This window comes from Vidua macroura, chromosome Z (genome assembly GCF_024509145.1).
Source record: "Vidua macroura isolate BioBank_ID:100142 chromosome Z, ASM2450914v1, whole genome shotgun sequence".
Taxonomy (NCBI): domain Eukaryota; kingdom Metazoa; phylum Chordata; class Aves; order Passeriformes; family Viduidae; genus Vidua; species Vidua macroura.
The window spans coordinates 38,920,761-38,939,378 of record NC_071611.1 but is presented as its reverse complement, the minus strand read 5'-3'; the positions used below and the strand labels follow the sequence as shown (position 1 = coordinate 38,939,378).

General features: G+C 35.8%; 1 protein-coding gene across 1 annotated transcript in view; it reads left to right on the top strand.

Annotated features, from left to right (window-relative positions):
* Positions 1 to 18,618, top strand: part of SLC1A3 (solute carrier family 1 member 3) — a 67,554-nt gene that overhangs the window by 15,571 nt on the left and 33,365 nt on the right. Inside the window, exon 3 of the mRNA XM_054003782.1 lies at positions 4,353 to 4,490. Within this exon, the coding sequence (XP_053859757.1) occupies positions 4,353 to 4,490 (138 nt within the window). The remainder of the gene's footprint in view (positions 1 to 4,352; positions 4,491 to 18,618) is intronic.

The window sequence follows — 18,618 nt, the reverse complement described above, 5'->3', positions numbered from 1 at the left end:
GTATTTTTGTCTTGCTACTTTAGACCCCGACTTTATTGCTTACTTCATCACACTTTGATGTTAATCCATTTAAGACATTTTATATTGAAGGTTATGTGGTTTTTTTAGCCATACAAGTATATCCATAGTTTTTAAAGTCTGACATGAAGACCTTACTGTTTCCTGTCTGGTACCCAACATCCAGAAGTGAAGACCATTCATGAATATGCTCCTATTTTTGGAATAAAGAATTCCAAAGCATAACTATCATTTGCCATTTCCATCCTAACTGCCAGAATTATTTCCACCTTCTGTTCCTTGCAAGTTTTAAATCCTTTCGTCACTGTATTCACACATATTGAATTTAATTTTGGTTCACAAAAACATTGGTATAAAATCAATGCAATAAAATTGTTTAGCTTGTTAGATTCTTCTGATTATCAACAGTATTATCTACAAATAATTTTTTCTGTAAACTTAACTATGTCAATGACAAGAACACCTCAAAAATCCTTTTATAACTCTTAAGCTGATTTGTTTTTCCATTATAAACTGTACAAACTATTTAACAGTAGGATTCTGTTGTATACTAAACACAGGTATAGAATTCAGCTTGTTAACTTAAACAGGCACTATTGATTTTTGTCCAGAAAAAGCCCAAATTCTGTAGATAAATCTACTCTTTCCTGCAGTGCAGAAATGGTACACTATTAACCATTTGAGAAGTCAGACTCCGATAGTGTTTAGTGATCTGATAGTGATTAGTTGATCTTTTCTGTTACAAAGGGTACACAGAAACCTGCATAACAGGTTGTGGGAGCTTATTTCACACAAGGCTTTGTCTCATTACAGTTTTCAGAATTAACCTGAAACTTGAAACTTTTACTGAGAAAGGCCAGTTCCAGTATGTAATCTTCCCAGTCTTGGTCGTGAAGGGTACTAAGCACTAAAACTCCTACCACACACAAAGTAGTGGATGGTTGTTAGAATACTGTGCCCCTTCCAGAGGTTGAGCACCTCCTACGAGGTCTTGGTTCAGGACTTTATTTTGATGCTTTTCCATTGTCCCTATTTTTGCATCATCATTGTATGTTGCTATCTCACTATTTCAAGCCTGTGAATGTTGGTTCTAAGAAGCTAATTCAAGGAACACAAAGCTACTTTGCCAAATTTGAGTTTTCTGTTTCAAGAATTTTGTTAATTAAACTTTTCAAATGGGATATTATATCCACAATCTAGTTACTCAAACTAGAACAGAAAATAAAGTTCAATCTTAATTTATTCTAAAATCAAGAGGAACTGGTAAAATCATGTTGTCCTGCATTCATTATTAAACCCCACAATGAGGAAATAATTTGTCTCAATTTCTTGTTCTGCGTGAACACAATCAATTTTCAGAAATATCTGTGAAACAACTACTGCTGTATCTATATTTCAAGCAGGGAAACTGAGTCAGAGAAAGGTTCTCATGTCTTGGGCATGACTGCATATAACTGATCAATAACAGTGCTAAGATTAAGGCTGAAGAATTAGTAGCTGTTGTGTGTTGACACATTTCAACATAATACACTACCAGGGCACATTTTTTTTCACATTGCAGAAATTCTTTCTGTAAACTGCAGTGCTGGGAAACCCTGTAATTATGCACAGAGTGCGTTAGGACAAAAAAAGCCAATAATTTTTGGCTCAATAGGTTTACGTGGAACTTTAGAAACTCACTCTCACTTCCAATAATATTCATTCAAACAGCCATCTTAGGCCACTTTGTACTGCTTGGATGGCAGTGGAACAGATAGCCCTTATAGCATAGCATAAGGACTAGTTCATATAGCAACCTCATAAACCCTTACCAACCTCAGTTAGGCTTTGTACTAGTGCAGGGATTAATTCATGTGGAACTGATTGCAGAACTGTTGCCTAAGTAAGAAGCCAGTCTAGCTCTATTTGCTTGTTACCCAGTTGTCAAAATGTAGTGCTCATTAACTGCAGAAACAAAAGTCCAGTCCAGATGGATTCTTTATATCTGAGAAATGTGTTTCTCATATAAAAAGAAAATAATGAGTAACTCAGCAGCAGAATTTAAAACTTCATTGAAAAGAAGGGAAACTCTTAGGCAGGTCTTTTAAACAAGAATTATTCAGAGGCCCTTCTTTTATGCATTTTATTATGTAATTTTACCAAAAAAAAAAAAAAAAAAAAAAAAAAGCAAGCAAAATGCACTTTAGCTACATGAGACCACAGAACATGAATGAGACTACACAAATGCCTTCTAGTCCTGCCACTCTTCCATATCACAAACTCCATACTTAGTGTCATTTGCATTCTTAATTACTTTTCTCTCCATTCTGTAATACTATTCTCTAGAATACAGTTTTATTTTCTGTTCTACGCAAGACATTTCTGGACTCCTTTAGCTTAACCAACCTGATCAAATCATGATCAAACAAAGTTCACTAAATTGAGAGTTATAGATGTTTCCTTTCACCAGCAGATGTCAACAATCTGGTTCAGGAGGCATGACAGCATATTTTAGGTAGCAAAATTTGGCGTGAAGTTATTATCTGCTCTATGGAAGTACCAATAAAAAAATCAGTCTTTAAATAAAAGCAAAACCACAAAGTGACTAAGAATTGGAAGTAGCAGTTGTCAAAATTGTTCAATGTTACAGCATTTTCAGGATATACTTAAGTTCTAACATGATCTAGAATGGAGCTGGAATGCTCTGCTGCCTAACATCACTGAGGAGCGATCTCATAAAACATTTTATGAAACCTAAGTCTGCCTATCTTTCAAAAAGAGCAATCCCACTCTTCTCTGAGGCACATATCTACCAGGGAAGGCACCAACGCCTGTGTGGCCATACAAAATAATTGCATTAGGGAATTGACCTGGCTGAAAATTAACCCAGTAAAATAAATTCTTTTGCTGCAAACCCACTGTGGTTTGCAGCAGGATCAATTGTCTGATCCAGCTTTCTACACACAATTTACCCAAATGCCAGTACTAGACAATGGTGAAGAACATGGGGTCTTGAATGGAAAGGAAAGATATTTGAGTTTTACCATCTGTATGGGTAATGTGTTTCAGATATCATGTGTTATTTGACTGGGTATGGAAGTCCTACATCAGATAGGCACCAAGCCATTTAACAATTGCAAATTGCAACTGGTCATGTCAGCTAACCAGAGAACTAAACAAATATTTTAAAAAACCTGTTGGTGGCAAATACAGGACAAAATCTTCAAAGTTGTAGCTGGGAAGTTTAGGTTTCCACACGTGAGCCCATCTATGGCTTCCATTTGTAAATGTATCTCAAGCATAATTTATCTGTTCCATAGATAAGGGAAGATAAATGGATCTAGGCATTCCCTTGCTCCTGTCCCTCAGGCATTGAAACCCATCACTTAATCACCTAGTAAGGCCTTTCAATCCAGATTATCTGCTTCTTTGCAAGTGTCAGTATTCCTGAAGGTAGAGATGTGTAAAGATGCTTACCTCCTGCTTCTTTTTGACTGTGAAAAGACTAAACCACAAGGGGATTCTCAAATAGGTCTGTCCTGGTTATCTCCTTCAATCTGAAGCACATCTGTAGGATCAGGGCCCACAGAGTAAACAGGCATGGACAAGACTTCTGAAGACTGGTAGCTAGTATGTATATGCATTGTATATAGGGTTGCACTCAAAATCTCAGAATTCAAGACACTTGGCTGCAGTAGCAGGGATTGTTTCATTAGCACTCAAGATAAACCTTTAACAGTAATCCAGATTTTAAAAAATAGCAGTGCAAAAACCCTTCTAAATAACTGTGCTGATTCTGGCCAGGAGAGGGTTATTTTTTGCAGAAGCCACGAGGGGCCATGGCCAGGACCCAGAGGTTATTCTATTCAACTTGATGTCATTTTTGGGGTCAGGGGAAGGGGCCCTATCTGGTTCTTGTAGCATGTTGGGGATTTCTGCATGGTGAGCACTTGTCTGTGAATCATTCACATCTTCTGCACTTCATTATTAAAATGATTACTGTTCTTTTTCTTATTTCATTGCTGTCTTCAGTAAACTGTTTTTGTGTCAAAGCATGATGTCTACATTTTGTGCCTCCAGTTCTCCTCTCTATCCCACCACAGCAGGAGGGAGCAGGGGAGCAGGGGACTGAGGAAGCAGGGTGTGGTTTGCAGTGTTTCACTGGGAACACTAAATTGGGAACATCATTCCTAAACCATGGCAATAACTTAATATTTTCAGGAGGGCTACTCAGAGTAGTAGATGATACCAGAGAAAGTAAATGGTATGTCCAGTGAGTACTTTATAGATGTTCATGTTCAGATGTTACTGCTTCTTTAAAAGACTGACTAATGATCTCTTTTCCCTCCCTTCAGGTGTAATTCTGGGATTTTCTCTTCGATCATATAAGATGAGTTATCGGGAAGTGAAGTACTTTTCGTTTCCAGGAGAACTACTCATGCGAATGCTGCAGATGCTGGTCCTGCCACTAATTGTATCCAGTTTAGTCACAGGTAAACAAAAACAGAAAAAAAAAAAAACCCACAAAAATAAAATACACCCCCACACACACTCTTTTGAATAATTTTATAAAGATGCACACACCAAAATCTAAAAAGGGAACATTCTATGTCCTAGAAGTGTTATATAACCTGCAGAAAGACATAGCATTGCTATTGCTGTTTTAGACACAATGTAATAAGAGGTTTGAATTAATATACAGAGAAACTGAAAGATGGTTTTCCAAATTCATATTCAGGCTAACAGTACAAGCTACAATATGCAGCTGCTATGAAGCTGACTCTGTTCTCCACTCTCTTCTTTTACTTTCTGAACAGATATTTCCTCCACAGTGTCCTATTGTTATCAAAGATAACATATCTCAAAAACACAGTGCCAAAACCCAAGAAAGTTGAAACTGTTGATTGTGGGCAATAACACAAGCCTGTAACCACAGATATGCAAAACATCTGTCTGCCTCCTAGTTTTTCAGCAATAGATTAGAAAAAAATGGAATCCTATAATAGAATTGTTTAGGTTGGAAATCAGGTTCCAATCCTCTTGCCATGGGCAGGGACACCTTACACTAGAGCAGATTGCTCAGAGCCCCATCCAAACTGTTCTCTGACATTACGAGGGATGGGTTATCCACAACTTCTCTGGACACCCTGTGCCAGTGCTCCATCACACTTACAGTAAAGATTTTATTCTTGATATCTAATCTAAACCTACCTTCTTTTAGCTTGAGCCATCTCCTCTCCTATCACTATAAGTCCTCTTATAAGCCCTTCAGGTACTGGAAGGTGTCCTAAGGTGTCCCTGGAACTTTCTCTTCTCCAGGCTGAGCAATCCCAATGCTCTCAGCCTGTCCTCATGAGAGAGGTATTTCAGTCTTCTGATCATTTTCATGACTTCCTCTGGACCCATTCCAATGTGTCCATGTCCATAGGGGATAGATGAGATTGAATGGAAAGTTTGGAAGAAACTTAATTCCATCAGTTCTGTTTTGTTGCCTTCTGGTCAGAAGCTCTAACAAGCTTCAAATGCTCTTTAGCAAGTTGTTCCTCTAAGTAGTGATATAATATTTAATTTCTTATGGTGATGTATGCCTTGGCATTCCACCCAAGTTTTGTGGAAGACCTCTCAGATTTGTTATGAATGTTTAGGATGTACCTGTGATGTATTTATTCTGTCAATTATCTGAAGAAAAGAATATAGATTTTAGTCTATTGACAAATCAGCTTGGAGAACTTAATTAAAATCATCCACTGTGTAGTCCTAATATCTAAAACACAAATACACTGCCTTGATTGATAGAGAATCCAGATAATAAGTTGTTCTCTATTTAATTGATTGTCAAATATGTAATATTAAGAGCTCTTAAATATGCAAATGAGCAGAGACTCACATGTTCACAAAAACCAAAGGAAGTGTGTACAAGTATAAGCTGTTAATTCATCAGCAGAAAACCTGGGTAGTCACAAAATTACAAAATTGTTTACCTTCTATTTCAAGAAAAAAAAGTGAAGTTTGTTTCTATGCATACACATTATATGGATACTGAAAGTTAAATGAACACTGAAACTAGGGAGTATACGTTTTGTAGGATAAATAATGGTAGGTTTTATCCCCAGCCACTATATAGTTTTGTTACGTGTCATACATTCTCCCATCTTCTTGTCCCTTTCACCTGCAAGAACTCCATGGCTTGGCAGGACCCTGATAGAAGAACCATTAAAAGTAGAAAAGGAGAGATATTTACCCTTTTTCAGTATCAGCTGGCACTGCTGCTTAATTTTGCAGGATGAATTATTTCAGGAGAATTTATCTGATCAATTCTCAATTCCTTATAACTCTGCAATCATACTGGTTCTCTGAGAGAGCTCAAGGTAAATCAGGAAACTAAGTAGGCCATCCTATACAAGGATTTGAATGATTTTCAATAATCTAAGTAGAAAAACTTTGTTCAGGCAAAGATCAGCAAATCCATCTTAGAGAGTCAGAAGCGTCACAAGGAGCTGGACTTTTGATAAAACAAGCTCATTTGCTGTGTCACCAGCTCTCAGTAGAGATTTTGTGAAATATCAGAAAAATGAATTTCCAAGTAATCCCATTCTAAAAATAATCTTCATTCTCTGGATTAAAAAAATACCCTTCTTTTTATGTGTTTTTCTTTCCCTATAAAGCTGTTTATCCTTTTTTTTATAACAATAGTTTCCTTTACTATAGAAAAGCATTTGGCAATGAGAAATCTTCTCTATTGGTAAGATTTGCCCTACTGTCATACATGTGCCTTGTAATATTAAGCAAATATTAATGTTAAGTGGATTATACTTAGAGATCCCTTTGAAGTAGAGATAGTAATTTTCAAGGTGAATAACAACATTTTAAACTTCTTTAGCTGGGCAGGGAGCAATCAGAGAAAACTCAATGCAATTCGCAAATGGCAGATGTAATTTCTTTTTAAGAATCATTCAGTACAAGCAGGACTATACCCTTTCTCATGGGAATAAAATACTTTTCCAAAATATTCTAAAAATTGTGGAAAAAAGCTCTTTTCTACACTAAACAATATCTCATTTAGCATACAAATTGTTTTTGTAAGAAGGATTTTTTACATATTTTTTACATATATTGTAAGAAGGATTTTTGTACACTCTCGTACAAAAATGAACATATAGGCATTAGTGAATATCAAAATAATAATTAAATATAACCTTTGCAGGTGTACTACTGTGCCATTTTATGCATGCTTCAAATCTTTTTTTACATATTATAGGATAATTCAGTGGACAAAACTTACACTGCTCAAGTTAGTCTTCAGACCACTCAGTACATTGAAGGCAAATCTCTTATTTCCTGTATTTGTTTGGCAAAGAAAGTGGATGCCTCTTAACTAATCTCAAAGTGAATCCTCCAGGTCTTCATCCTGATAACATACTTGTTTCTTCCAGTTGTCAATTATTTGAATAAATATTTTGCTGTTTGCAGGAGTAGAAGTGTCTCATAGAAATGATATCCTGGATTTCCTTTTGTATTTACGCAAGGGTGACCGATGCAACTGTGGCAAAACCATAAACTATGGTCTCTGTGGTATTAGAAATAGGCTGGGGATGATTATATTCCCTTGCCAACTTCATGAATGTCAAAGAAGTTAGAACAACAAAATCCAACTTACAGTTAATGCACTGTTATAGAAATAAAAGATAAATTGAGAAACTGAAGACTTCTGCTATTCAGGTAAACGGTTCTGATGGGAAAATAAACTATGCAAGATGAAGTCAGTCCAGTCACATTTCTTTACCCCTGGTTTCTGTATTTCATGAAAGAAGCAATGCAGGATCACATTCAGAGGTTTTTAGTCACATTTACCTTATGACTTACTCCCATTGCCTGTGGTTCAAGCAGGTGTGCAGCTTTCTCCATGAGATTCTATCTCCTGACGTGTGTTTTATCAGGCAAGTACTAACATCTGCTTGGGAGAAAATGGATGTTATTTGCATACCATTCACCAGCTTTTCATGTTTATATGAAAATATGATTATATGCATGTCTATATTATTTATTTTTGTGGTCTAGACATAGATTCATCTCTGTATTCTTTATTGTCATACTGTTTATTGTCTACAGTCTTTAAAATGAGAGCGCTCTAAGTCAGCATTCCCAGTTGGGATCTCATATAAAGTCAAAGGCAAAATTAAAACATGGTATATGAGAGGCAATGTAAATAACCAAATAAATAAATTCCCATTTGGATTGTATTATGGCAAGGTCTTTAATATTAATTTAAATATTAATTCCTATACAAACAGAAGACTGACAATTTTGCTCTGTTTTTGTTTTGAATTTGCAGCAGTTATAAGAGAAAAAACATTTTATGCTTTCTCATTTCATTACACCTTGAAGCGTATGACATGAAAATTGATTTACACAATTATTTTAAAATATACATTGTCCCCAAAAGCTATATAAAACCAATGTATATGAATATGATAGCAATTCAACTCATGAAATAGCCAAAGTCAGAGAAAATTGTACCTGCAATAAGAGCAGTATGCATTAACATTTTTTGAGCTGTTAGAGCAAGATTATAATGAAATTGAAAGTCCAGTCCTTAAAACTGACCCACAAGTTTTTTATGCATGTTTCAGTTATTTCCTGAATATAATGCAGTCAGAATGAGGTATCTTTTCTTGACAAAAGGGATTTCCTGAAATCCCTTCCACGAAAATTATTCATGGCCAGTCTTTACAAAGTGCATAGTTTTAACATAATATTAGTGAGAAATAGTAAAGCTACAAAAATTTTGTAAGGGTTATTTGCAAATATTTTGCACAGTTCTAGTCATAGTTCAGTTTAATAGACTGCTTCTCATTCCACAAAATTTTGAGGGCTTGGAATTTACTTTTACAGGGACAAGTACTTTTAAATGCAAGTGGTGTTAAATTCTCTGCAATTCTTTTAAATATCTTTGTCTGGTAAATCATACCAAAGCATAAAAAGCCTGTTCTAGACCTGACACTAATTTTTGCTGCACATTGCAAAACAGTAAGTCTACAGTTTGTTTACTAACATACATCAAGATGGGGAAGGAAAATAGGAGTACAGAAAGAGTAAAACTGAGGTCTGCTGGCTCACCAAGGATTATACAGCAATTACAGAATCAAGAAAAGTCCCCATTTGTGAGTACCAGTACAACACACTGTGCACTAGACAATACTGATTGTCCAAACTGTTTATGGGAGTAACACTAATATGGTGCAAATGAGTCTTAACCATTTACCAGGATTTTGTGTGCAGGGTTCTGTACAAACACAAACCATGGATCTTCTGTCAAAAAAAAGAAGGCTGTGTGGAAAAACATTTTAAAAGAATGAGCATGGAAAATCTACGTCAAAGAAGAAGAGCATTTTCATATGTAGTTTGCATAATATCTTAGTTTATATTCACTCCTGTTTCTAACTCAAATAATGTAGGTATTGTTAGTGGGTTCTGGAAGAAACAGAGACTTCCCTGCCTCTGTAGGGTTTCAGTAACAGTCAACCACACTGAGTACTGCAGGAGACATGAGTGATTTTGTTTGGGGCAGACTCAGAGACACAACGTTTTGTTCCTGAAACTTTACGAAAATGTTCATAGTAGTTACTGCTACACAAACTATGGGAAGTGTTGACAAAGAGAAGAAAGCTGGGATTTCCATGGATGGAATCTTAAGCAACCTCAGAAGTGCATATGATGCTTTTGAGTTTAGCTATCAAAGGAATGCAATGGATGGTGCCAGTTAAAAATACCCAGTAAGGAATAAGGTCTATTCCCTCAATGAGATGAAACTGAGACACACAAAATTAAGTAATAAAACAAAGCACTCTCAGGGTTCACAACTATCAGACAAGTTGTAGCTGCAGTTGCTTAAAATTGCCTACAATGAACAAGGGTAATGTTCTAGCAACTGAACTTGACATAGTCTCCAAGTCACTCCCTTACCTAAGCCAGGAAAAATGCAGCATCTGGACATGAGCAGAAAAAGGAGGTTTTTCCCAATGCTACTTGTGGATGTCAAATGTGGAAAGTCAGTGCTGTGGCATTTTGTATAACCTTAGGCAAATCATGTTTCCTTTCTGCATCTTTGCTTTCTTTCTCCCTTCAGATGAACTGCTGGTGAATTGTTCTCAGGGGTTTTTTTAGCTATTAGGCAGCAAAGAAGATGACTGTATGTGATGGAAATTTTAGTAAAGGCATGTAGGATAGCTCAGCAGATCCACATTACTGTTTTAGTTATAATGATGGATTAAATTAGGTTGTTTGACAGGGGACTGTTACACAGTGACTCAGCCTCCCACATCCAGAAAGCAGATGTACAGACATAATTCTAGAAAATAGTCTAATGTTATTAAGCTTAAGAGATTAGGTTTTATATTTGCTTTTTTAATGTTGGAATCAGAAAGTAAATGATCCTTGAAGAGTAACTAGATGCAAATGCTATCAATCATATCAAACCCCTATCCTCTGTTAATCATTAATATTTTTTGACAATAGCACTCTCCTTTATTATCATAATAAATTAATAGCAGTAAACATAAAGAACCAGAATTTTGAATTTGCTCATCTTAAGCTTTCACATCAGAGCAGACAACAGGGAGGGATCGGTTCATCATCTCTTCAAAAAAGACGCTGTGAAAGTAGCATGTGTCTCAGTTTGTTGAAGCAGGACCCACACTGCTTGAAGCCTCTAATCAGTTCCTGTGCTCTCCTGTCTGCTGGCTGACAAGTGTACTGTGGAAAAAAGGCTGTCACCTCTACAAGGCCCCAGGTGCTGTCTCATATCAGCTACAATATTTATGGTAATTTCAACAGATGTAAAGTCTCTCATTCAGGCAGAACAGACCTGTGGAGCCAGTTAATTCTCTCCCGGGGAAAAAAAAGAGGAAAGATCTAGCAGTAATTCCCTTTAATTCATTCTGGCAGAACAGACACATAACCAGTACCTGTGAAACATCTTAGTACTCACAGTTAAGCTGGAAGTTAAAAACATTAATAAAAGTCAGTCTTACACTTCTGTGTTTAAGAAATACAGTATTCCTGATTCAGTTAATATAGTTCATACATGAAAACCAAGAAGCAGTTAAGCAATGTTCGGTCAGTTTAACTAGCCACCAGAGCAATGAATTCATTTTCCAGATTTCCAAAATTTGTCACATTTTCTGATTTTCCAGAAATTCTAATTTTTGTGTGGTCTATAGAAAGGAATTTAGAAGTCAGAGTAATTAATACCCACCAAATCGATAAAAAGTTTTACATTCATCTCTGTTGTCTCAGTTATAGAGAAAATAATTAACAAATTCTCTCTGAGTAAAGCACTTCCTGGATTGTCAGTGAATTTGAGCTGCCTATGTATTTGTATTGAGATCTCTCTGCAGAGGAATTCTGTAGACATCTCCTGTGGTATGAAGCCTGCTATGAGTAACAAATTCATGGACATCCTAGGGGTGTATTTTTTTTTCGTTTATGGCTTTCTTTTAATGCATAAAATATTACTTAAAAAGTAACTTACCTTCTTTCTAGACAGCTCTTCCCTCTTTCTTTGCCACCCAAAGCTTTATAAGCACATCAGTGTTGTAAAAGCTGAATTACATGGCAGTTTTAATTTTTTGCCTTTGTACATTTCATGCACAAATGAGTTCATGCATTCATATGGGTATTTGTATATGCAATTTACATAACTGGATGACACAGTTATTTAATTTGAGCTTTCACATACTTAAAGGAAATAAAGGAAAAGTCGTGCTTTGATTTGTGTGTGTCCAAAATAGAGTCTGTCTTAAAGTGTGGGCATATAAATTACAAAGTTAGTAGATGTCCAGTCATCTTGTAAACAGAATATCCTGTCAGGTTAAAAAAAAACCAATTGAAGAAACATTACAGTTTCATCTCAGACTTGAATCTTTATAGTAGACTCAGGCCAACCGCAGCTAAAAATATACAAACATTGACCTACAATGTGACTATTTTAAAGACCTTCCCTTCAGTAGCTGTATTTCTGTGTGAAACGAATGTCTTATCAAGTCTGGTATATAGTCTTTAATAATCATTATTTATATAGCCACTCATAAATGACAAGATTTAAACCTTCTTATATTGCTACACCCCACAGTTTTAAGGCAATGTGAGCAATATATATTTTATAATTATGTCATGTAAATCTTAAATATTTTGGAAAAATATTTTTAAAGTTAAAGTAATGAGTTTAAATAGCAGGCAGTTACATTAAAAAAAAAAAGAAGAAAAGGTAGCTTAGGAAGTATTCAGCACCTAGAAACGTCAATTTTCATGTAAAAACACTGAAGAAATGATGTTCAGATTCTGAGTGTGCTGGCAATCAGTTAGAAAATAAAATATAGCTAGCATTTTACAAGGCATGAAAGTTAGAAAATCATAAGGAAATGTCCTAAGTATTTGTACTATAAATATACCTTTGGGTGGAACATCTTCCTCAAAAACTGCTATATATCTTAATCTATGCAAATACTAAAAGCAAGGACTTCAGAAAAGTTCATAAAATTAAATTACAACTCGTTATTTCTGAGCCATTTGGCAATACAGAATACAGAGAAATCTACCTTCACAAGAGCTTATGAGAACAATTCTAAGTGAATTCTTAGTCAGATTTGACTAAGAATTAAAATGCAATAACAGCAGAGATTAAATTCCCACAAAAAATAACAGTCTGTATCAGATAAAATTTGATTATACCATAAAAGAGAAAACCTAAGCAGGACATAGAGCATTTAAAAGGAGAAAGTACAGAGCAGTGTGGTTTTTGAAGTCTTAATCTCTGAGAGCAGCAGAAACAGTAGGGGTGTTCAAGAACAAAGTCTAAAATAACTGAAGATAGTAAAACTTAAAAGCTCCTCTAAAATAATTTAATTTTGCTAGTAGTCCTTAACTGAAGGCTGATTTAAACTTAATTGCAAAATATAAGTTTAGTTGCTGGCCAAAGTATTGAATAACAGATTGTTACACTTTTATTCAGTTTGCATTCTTCATGAGATTCCAGCTGAATTAACAATAGGGGCAATCTCCCACCCACAAAGACACAGTTTTGCGTTTTTATCTTAGTTCAAATGTGCAACATCAATACCTTGCTTGCTGACAAAGCAAAAACTGTTTGAAAGAACACATAAAAATCAAAGCATCTTGCCTGAGCACTGGTGGACTGTTGTAAAACCACACTGTCTCTTTTTTAACATTTCAGTCAAGGGCAGAAGGACTGAAAGTGCACTAGGGAAAACTCAAAACACTTTTTTGAGTTTAATACAAACATGTCTTGCTTACAGAATAACAGCAGACTTGAAATTTTAAAAAATTCAAAAATATTAAAAATCAGCTGTAAAGTCAGCTACATTCGTTTGTAAATGGAAAGTTCAGTAAAGTACAGTAAAATGTCCAAAATGCAAAGCCAATTCTCATAATTTTGAGAATTAGGACACTGAGGAAGCATTTTGTTCAGGATATTGAATACTGGAACTGTAAAGAATGATGTCTTCAATAATGAATGAGTCTGTGATAACCTAACAGGTGAACTAGAATGGTGGCAAGTGCAAAGTAATACACCTGGGAAAGGGAAATGTGCTACATCTAATCACGAGTTCTCAAATGGGCATTAGTACAGGCAAGAGTTCTCAGACTCACTGTGAACAGCCCAGAGAGGGTGACAGGGCTGGAATGAAGTTCTAGTGAAAGACAAGGAGGAATTAAACAGACTTCATTTTTTTGATTTGAAAAAATACAGCCACAGAAGTTGCTGTAAAAGTCCATAAAAATCATTAATTCTTTGCTGAAGCTATAATGGAGTAGCTATTTATTACAATATCTCCTAACTATATTTCACAACAAAGGAAAAATAAGATGTCATAAGAAATAACAAGTGCAGGCATTGATATTGAAGAAAAGGAAGTACTTTTTCACATGACACAATTCAGTTCAATTTTGTTCATAGTTTCAAATTAAAATTATTTTATTTAATTAAATATTTTCAAATTTAAATTTAATTAAAAGAGAGTTCACAGATACAGTCATCACTGGCTAATAAATTAGGGAAACTAGCAATTTACCAAGGCCCTAGATCCCACTGCTCCCTTGCTGCAGGGAGGGCAATCAAGCACAATTTACTCTATCTTTTTCTTTTCCTCATAGTCTCTCAGTAAGAACCTGTTTTCAGATAAATGTGAAGACAAATGGGTTGGACAACCACTGGACTAATTTATATCCCATCGTTTTATGTTGGTTTTGCACTCCTTAGAACTTCTTAACAGACTGAAAGTCTCTGTCATTTGCTAAGATTTCACCTACCAATTACTCTGAGGCATTGACGACTGTATACAGTTTCAGCTCTTCAAGAACTAGTTCAAAACCAAGGAAACCCATTCAAGGATTTAAGAATCATCTCAACATAACCAGACATTAACTCACTCCATTGGCATGAAACTGGACTTCAAAATAAAACAGCCAAAGAAAGCCACCATGCACAAGAGAACTGGTAGCTCTTAATTATTCCACTTCTGGGAAATTTACAAATAACAACAGTATAAGAGCCATTTTCACAATATCAAAATATAACAATGAACAACCAGAATATGTGGGCATAGTTACCTACATGCAGGCTTCTTTCAGGCTTTATCAGCTTTCACTTTCCTACTCCTTTCACCTCCTTAACTCTCCCTTGAGCACCATAATCCACATCCTCATTTCCCACATTTGAAAGTAGCAGAATTCCATCATATATTCTTCCTTGCCAGTCTGTCTTTGCTGTAACTGCTTGTGAAAACTGGAAGAATCCAAGGAAGAAAATTCATGAGGCTGAATTTTGGGAACACCAGGAATGTTACTGGAAGTACTTGCACACCAGGAGAAGTAACACATATCATTGTTTTATCAGCACTGTGAAATGTGATAAGACACAAACTACTTTCTGAAGCATTGCATCAGCTACACAGATCATTGTAGAACTTGCAGAACATTGTCACTTTCAGAAACATGGAAACATGGTTCTGTGATGCAATTATTAGTTCACAGCCTTGTTTTCATTCTGTTTTTTTTTTTTTTTCATTTTATTCTCAAAGCTAATTGTTGGATCTACTACATACAGTCCTTCAAACATGTATCTGGATTACAAACTTCTGTAAGATAGATCCATCATTATCACCATCACTGGAGGCTGAGATACTGAAAGCCAGGGTCTTGACAGCTTTGGTGAAAATTCCACCTGAATTCTGAGCAATGGGAAATGAGGAGAGCCACTGTGGACTCAAGACTTACAGATCTCAAGCTTTGGGTCTGGATTCCAGTAACATGTTGGATTGTCTGGATGAGGAGGAAGGCTTCTAGATAATTCTTCATTGTAGTATTCTAGCCACATCTCACAGCTCTCACTGGTGAAGAATAAAAAGGAGAAAATAGAAACACTCAGAACAAAAATCTCTAATAATTTGTTGAGACTACATATATAACTGAGGAGCAGCAAATACCTGGGATTTGAGTTATATGTCAGGGAGTGAAAAAGCACTTCTTGCATGTGCTAGAATTATTTTCATTCAGACACTCCTGGCAGTGCATAATTTTTTTCATTACTTACAGGTTGTTTCTGAATATATTCTATATCCTCCTGTTCATGAATGCAACAAAATAGAAATTATGCTGTTTTAGATGATATGAAGAATGTCTCAAAAGATAATCGTTGCAATTATATAAAAGCTGGCCTCATTGATAGGAATTGCTTTCCAGTTGTACTGCAGTTCTTATCCCTAGTTCTTAACTTTTTGCAGAGACATGGCTGACAGTATGGAAGAATACCTTCCCCTTATTCCTGTGTTGCAGTGTTGTCTCCGGATGAATGCCTGAGACAGTCATAAACATTTGCTGCAGCCTAGAATCTCCTCACAGAACTGCCAGTCTTCTTTAATTGGGTGGAAAGTCTCTTGGTGCAAACTTTTTCAGACTCAGAGAGTCAGATCTGTTTCTCTTCACACAGGTGAGTCTAGGGTTCAGCTGTTACACTGCTGAAGTTTGGTGAGAAACTCTTGTGACCCCAGAAATTACTGGGGTTTTGTGATGGTGGCTTAGCCCAGAAAGCATCAGTTTGGGCTAAGTCTGGGCATATTCTGCCACTTCCATGCACTGCATCAGATAGGTCACTTGGACCTCCCTAATGGCACATTTCTCCATTCTATATGACCTTTTTACTACCATTCTCTCTAGGATTTGGTCTTCCCAGGTTTGACAGAATGATGCTACTGATACACAATGCAGCAAAGCGACACCAATTTACCTAAAATCACATCTATTTGTCTCTGCAAGGCAACAAGTTCCATTTCAATTCCAGAAATAGGTAAAAAGAAATTTACAGACCTCTACCTGTCCTCAAGGTAGTCCTTTCTTGAGTTGTCTGTCTGACTGTTCCTCAGGTCAACAGAGTTTGTATTTTTAATGGTTTTGATTTTGGACAAGTGCATGTTGTTGCAAAGCATACAATTTCCAAAGGAAAGAGGGACATGTCTAATCAGTACAAACACTAATTCCTCAGAGGTTTGCACACTCTGTAAAAAAAGTCAGTTTAGTACTCCCCACACTTGCAATTCCTGCTAGTGTGGGGACACTTATGTCTAGCAAACTAGCAAGAAAGGCACCTGGGATGACAAGCTCTGAAATTTTGGTTCATTGGGTTACCAGATACAGAAGTTCTATGCATTCTTTCTACTAATAGCATCTTGAAAAGTCCCTCTTCTGTGCAGGATTCTGTTAAAGGAAGATACAGTAATGATGATCTACAAAGACAAGTAAAAACTACTGGAATACAGAGAGACTTGTGCAAAAAAAAAAAAAAAAAAAAAAGAGAGAGAAAAGTACTGTCATGTAGAAGGGAAAATATAAAGTTCTTTACAGCTTCACACAGCTGCATAGCAATTCAATTCTAAGACTGAGGAATTAACATGCAAATAAAGAAAATTCAACATTTGTGCCAACAGGAGCTTATAGATCTTAATGCTATTCTTAAAGAACTGTCATCTCTGGAAGTAAAAAATCAAAGCAAACTAAATTCTGGGCCTCTGGTTGTAAAATGAAGCTCACAAATACATCCCAGCTGTATTCTGAAAACTAAGGAGTCACAATTCAGAGAGCAAGCACTTGTTTGAAAAAACTTCGGGGTTTACCCAAAACCAGTATTCCAGTATTTGGAGAACATGACTTACAGTTCCTGATTTATCAGATCTGGTGTTAATCTTCCAGCAATATTCATCTTCTCTACTTCACTGAAGAGTTTGAAGGACTTCAAGTATATTACAAATTGTGAAGAGGTTTTCAGACTAAGTACACTAACACAAATACTTATTTATAGGCCTCAATTCATCACATTTTCAGAATCAGACTTTAGTTTGTTATAATTGTATACTTAAGCAGGATTAACTCTTTTTCAGATAAATGCATTTTTTCATCCTCAGACAACAGTATGAGTAGCTCCTTACTGGTGGTAGATAAGAAAAAAAAAGTACAGCATAACATTAGAAATACACTATTTGCACCACAGCTAGCATAATGATTCTGATTCTTCCCACAGTAAACAGCTCTCTCATTTTCCCTTTACTCACATGCAAAGCTGAATACTTAATTCTGATGTTTCACCACCCACTTCTAACTTATTTCTGAATACCTAGATAATATCAGAGCTTCTCCTGTGAATATAGTTTCTTTTCTGAGCTAGAGAGAAAGTAGATTTTGGTCAAGAGTTCAACTAATGAATGGCTATTTCATTAATGCAGTAATTCATTCTTGCACTGAAAATCAGCTTTGTCCAGATTTTACAATTTCAGTATGTCTTAATTCCCCAGACTCTGAAAACCAAATTATAGAACATGTTCTTACTAAGCCTGGTTAACATCTGTCTCATGGCCAATGAACCTGTGCAAAGGACCATCATCCATTAAGAAAACAAACCTTTCAAATTCAATATAGGATGATTATTAGTTTGTTAAAAAAAAAAAAAGGGCTAGTTTTCTGTTCTGTAGAACATCACAGTCCATTAATAAGAGTAACCTAAAAAACCTCTCTCTTCTCTTCCACGTGTTTAATTTGAAATCAGCTGATATTTTCTTTGATACCTCTCACCAGTCATAGAGATTCATATTCTAAATCCTGCCAACAAGCAGATAATGCCCAGATGGCAACTGTATAGCACTTGAATTGTGGATGCCAAATCCTCTTTTTCATCTGTACTTAGTGCTGTAACATCCTGAAAAGAGTGTAATAATATTATTAAAAAGTACTGATTGCTACTGTCAGGCATTCCAGGGTAGGTATTTACTTCTTTCCATTTCCTCCTACAAGTCTGTAAGATGAAAAAATACAAAGGAAAAAAAATGTACGTCTTAGATCTTGCAAGGCTGTAACTGAATCAGTGATCCAAAGTTCAAGAGGTCATTGAAACAAAAGAGAGAAAAGAAGGAAAACAAAAGCCTGTTCACATGAAACTCCAATTCCACACTTTCTTAATGAGTTCTCAGAAGCGCCTTAACATCATTACTGAATTGTGAAAAAAACCCTCCAAATTATAATGACAATTGAAAACATAATAGACTAATTGCAGCTAAA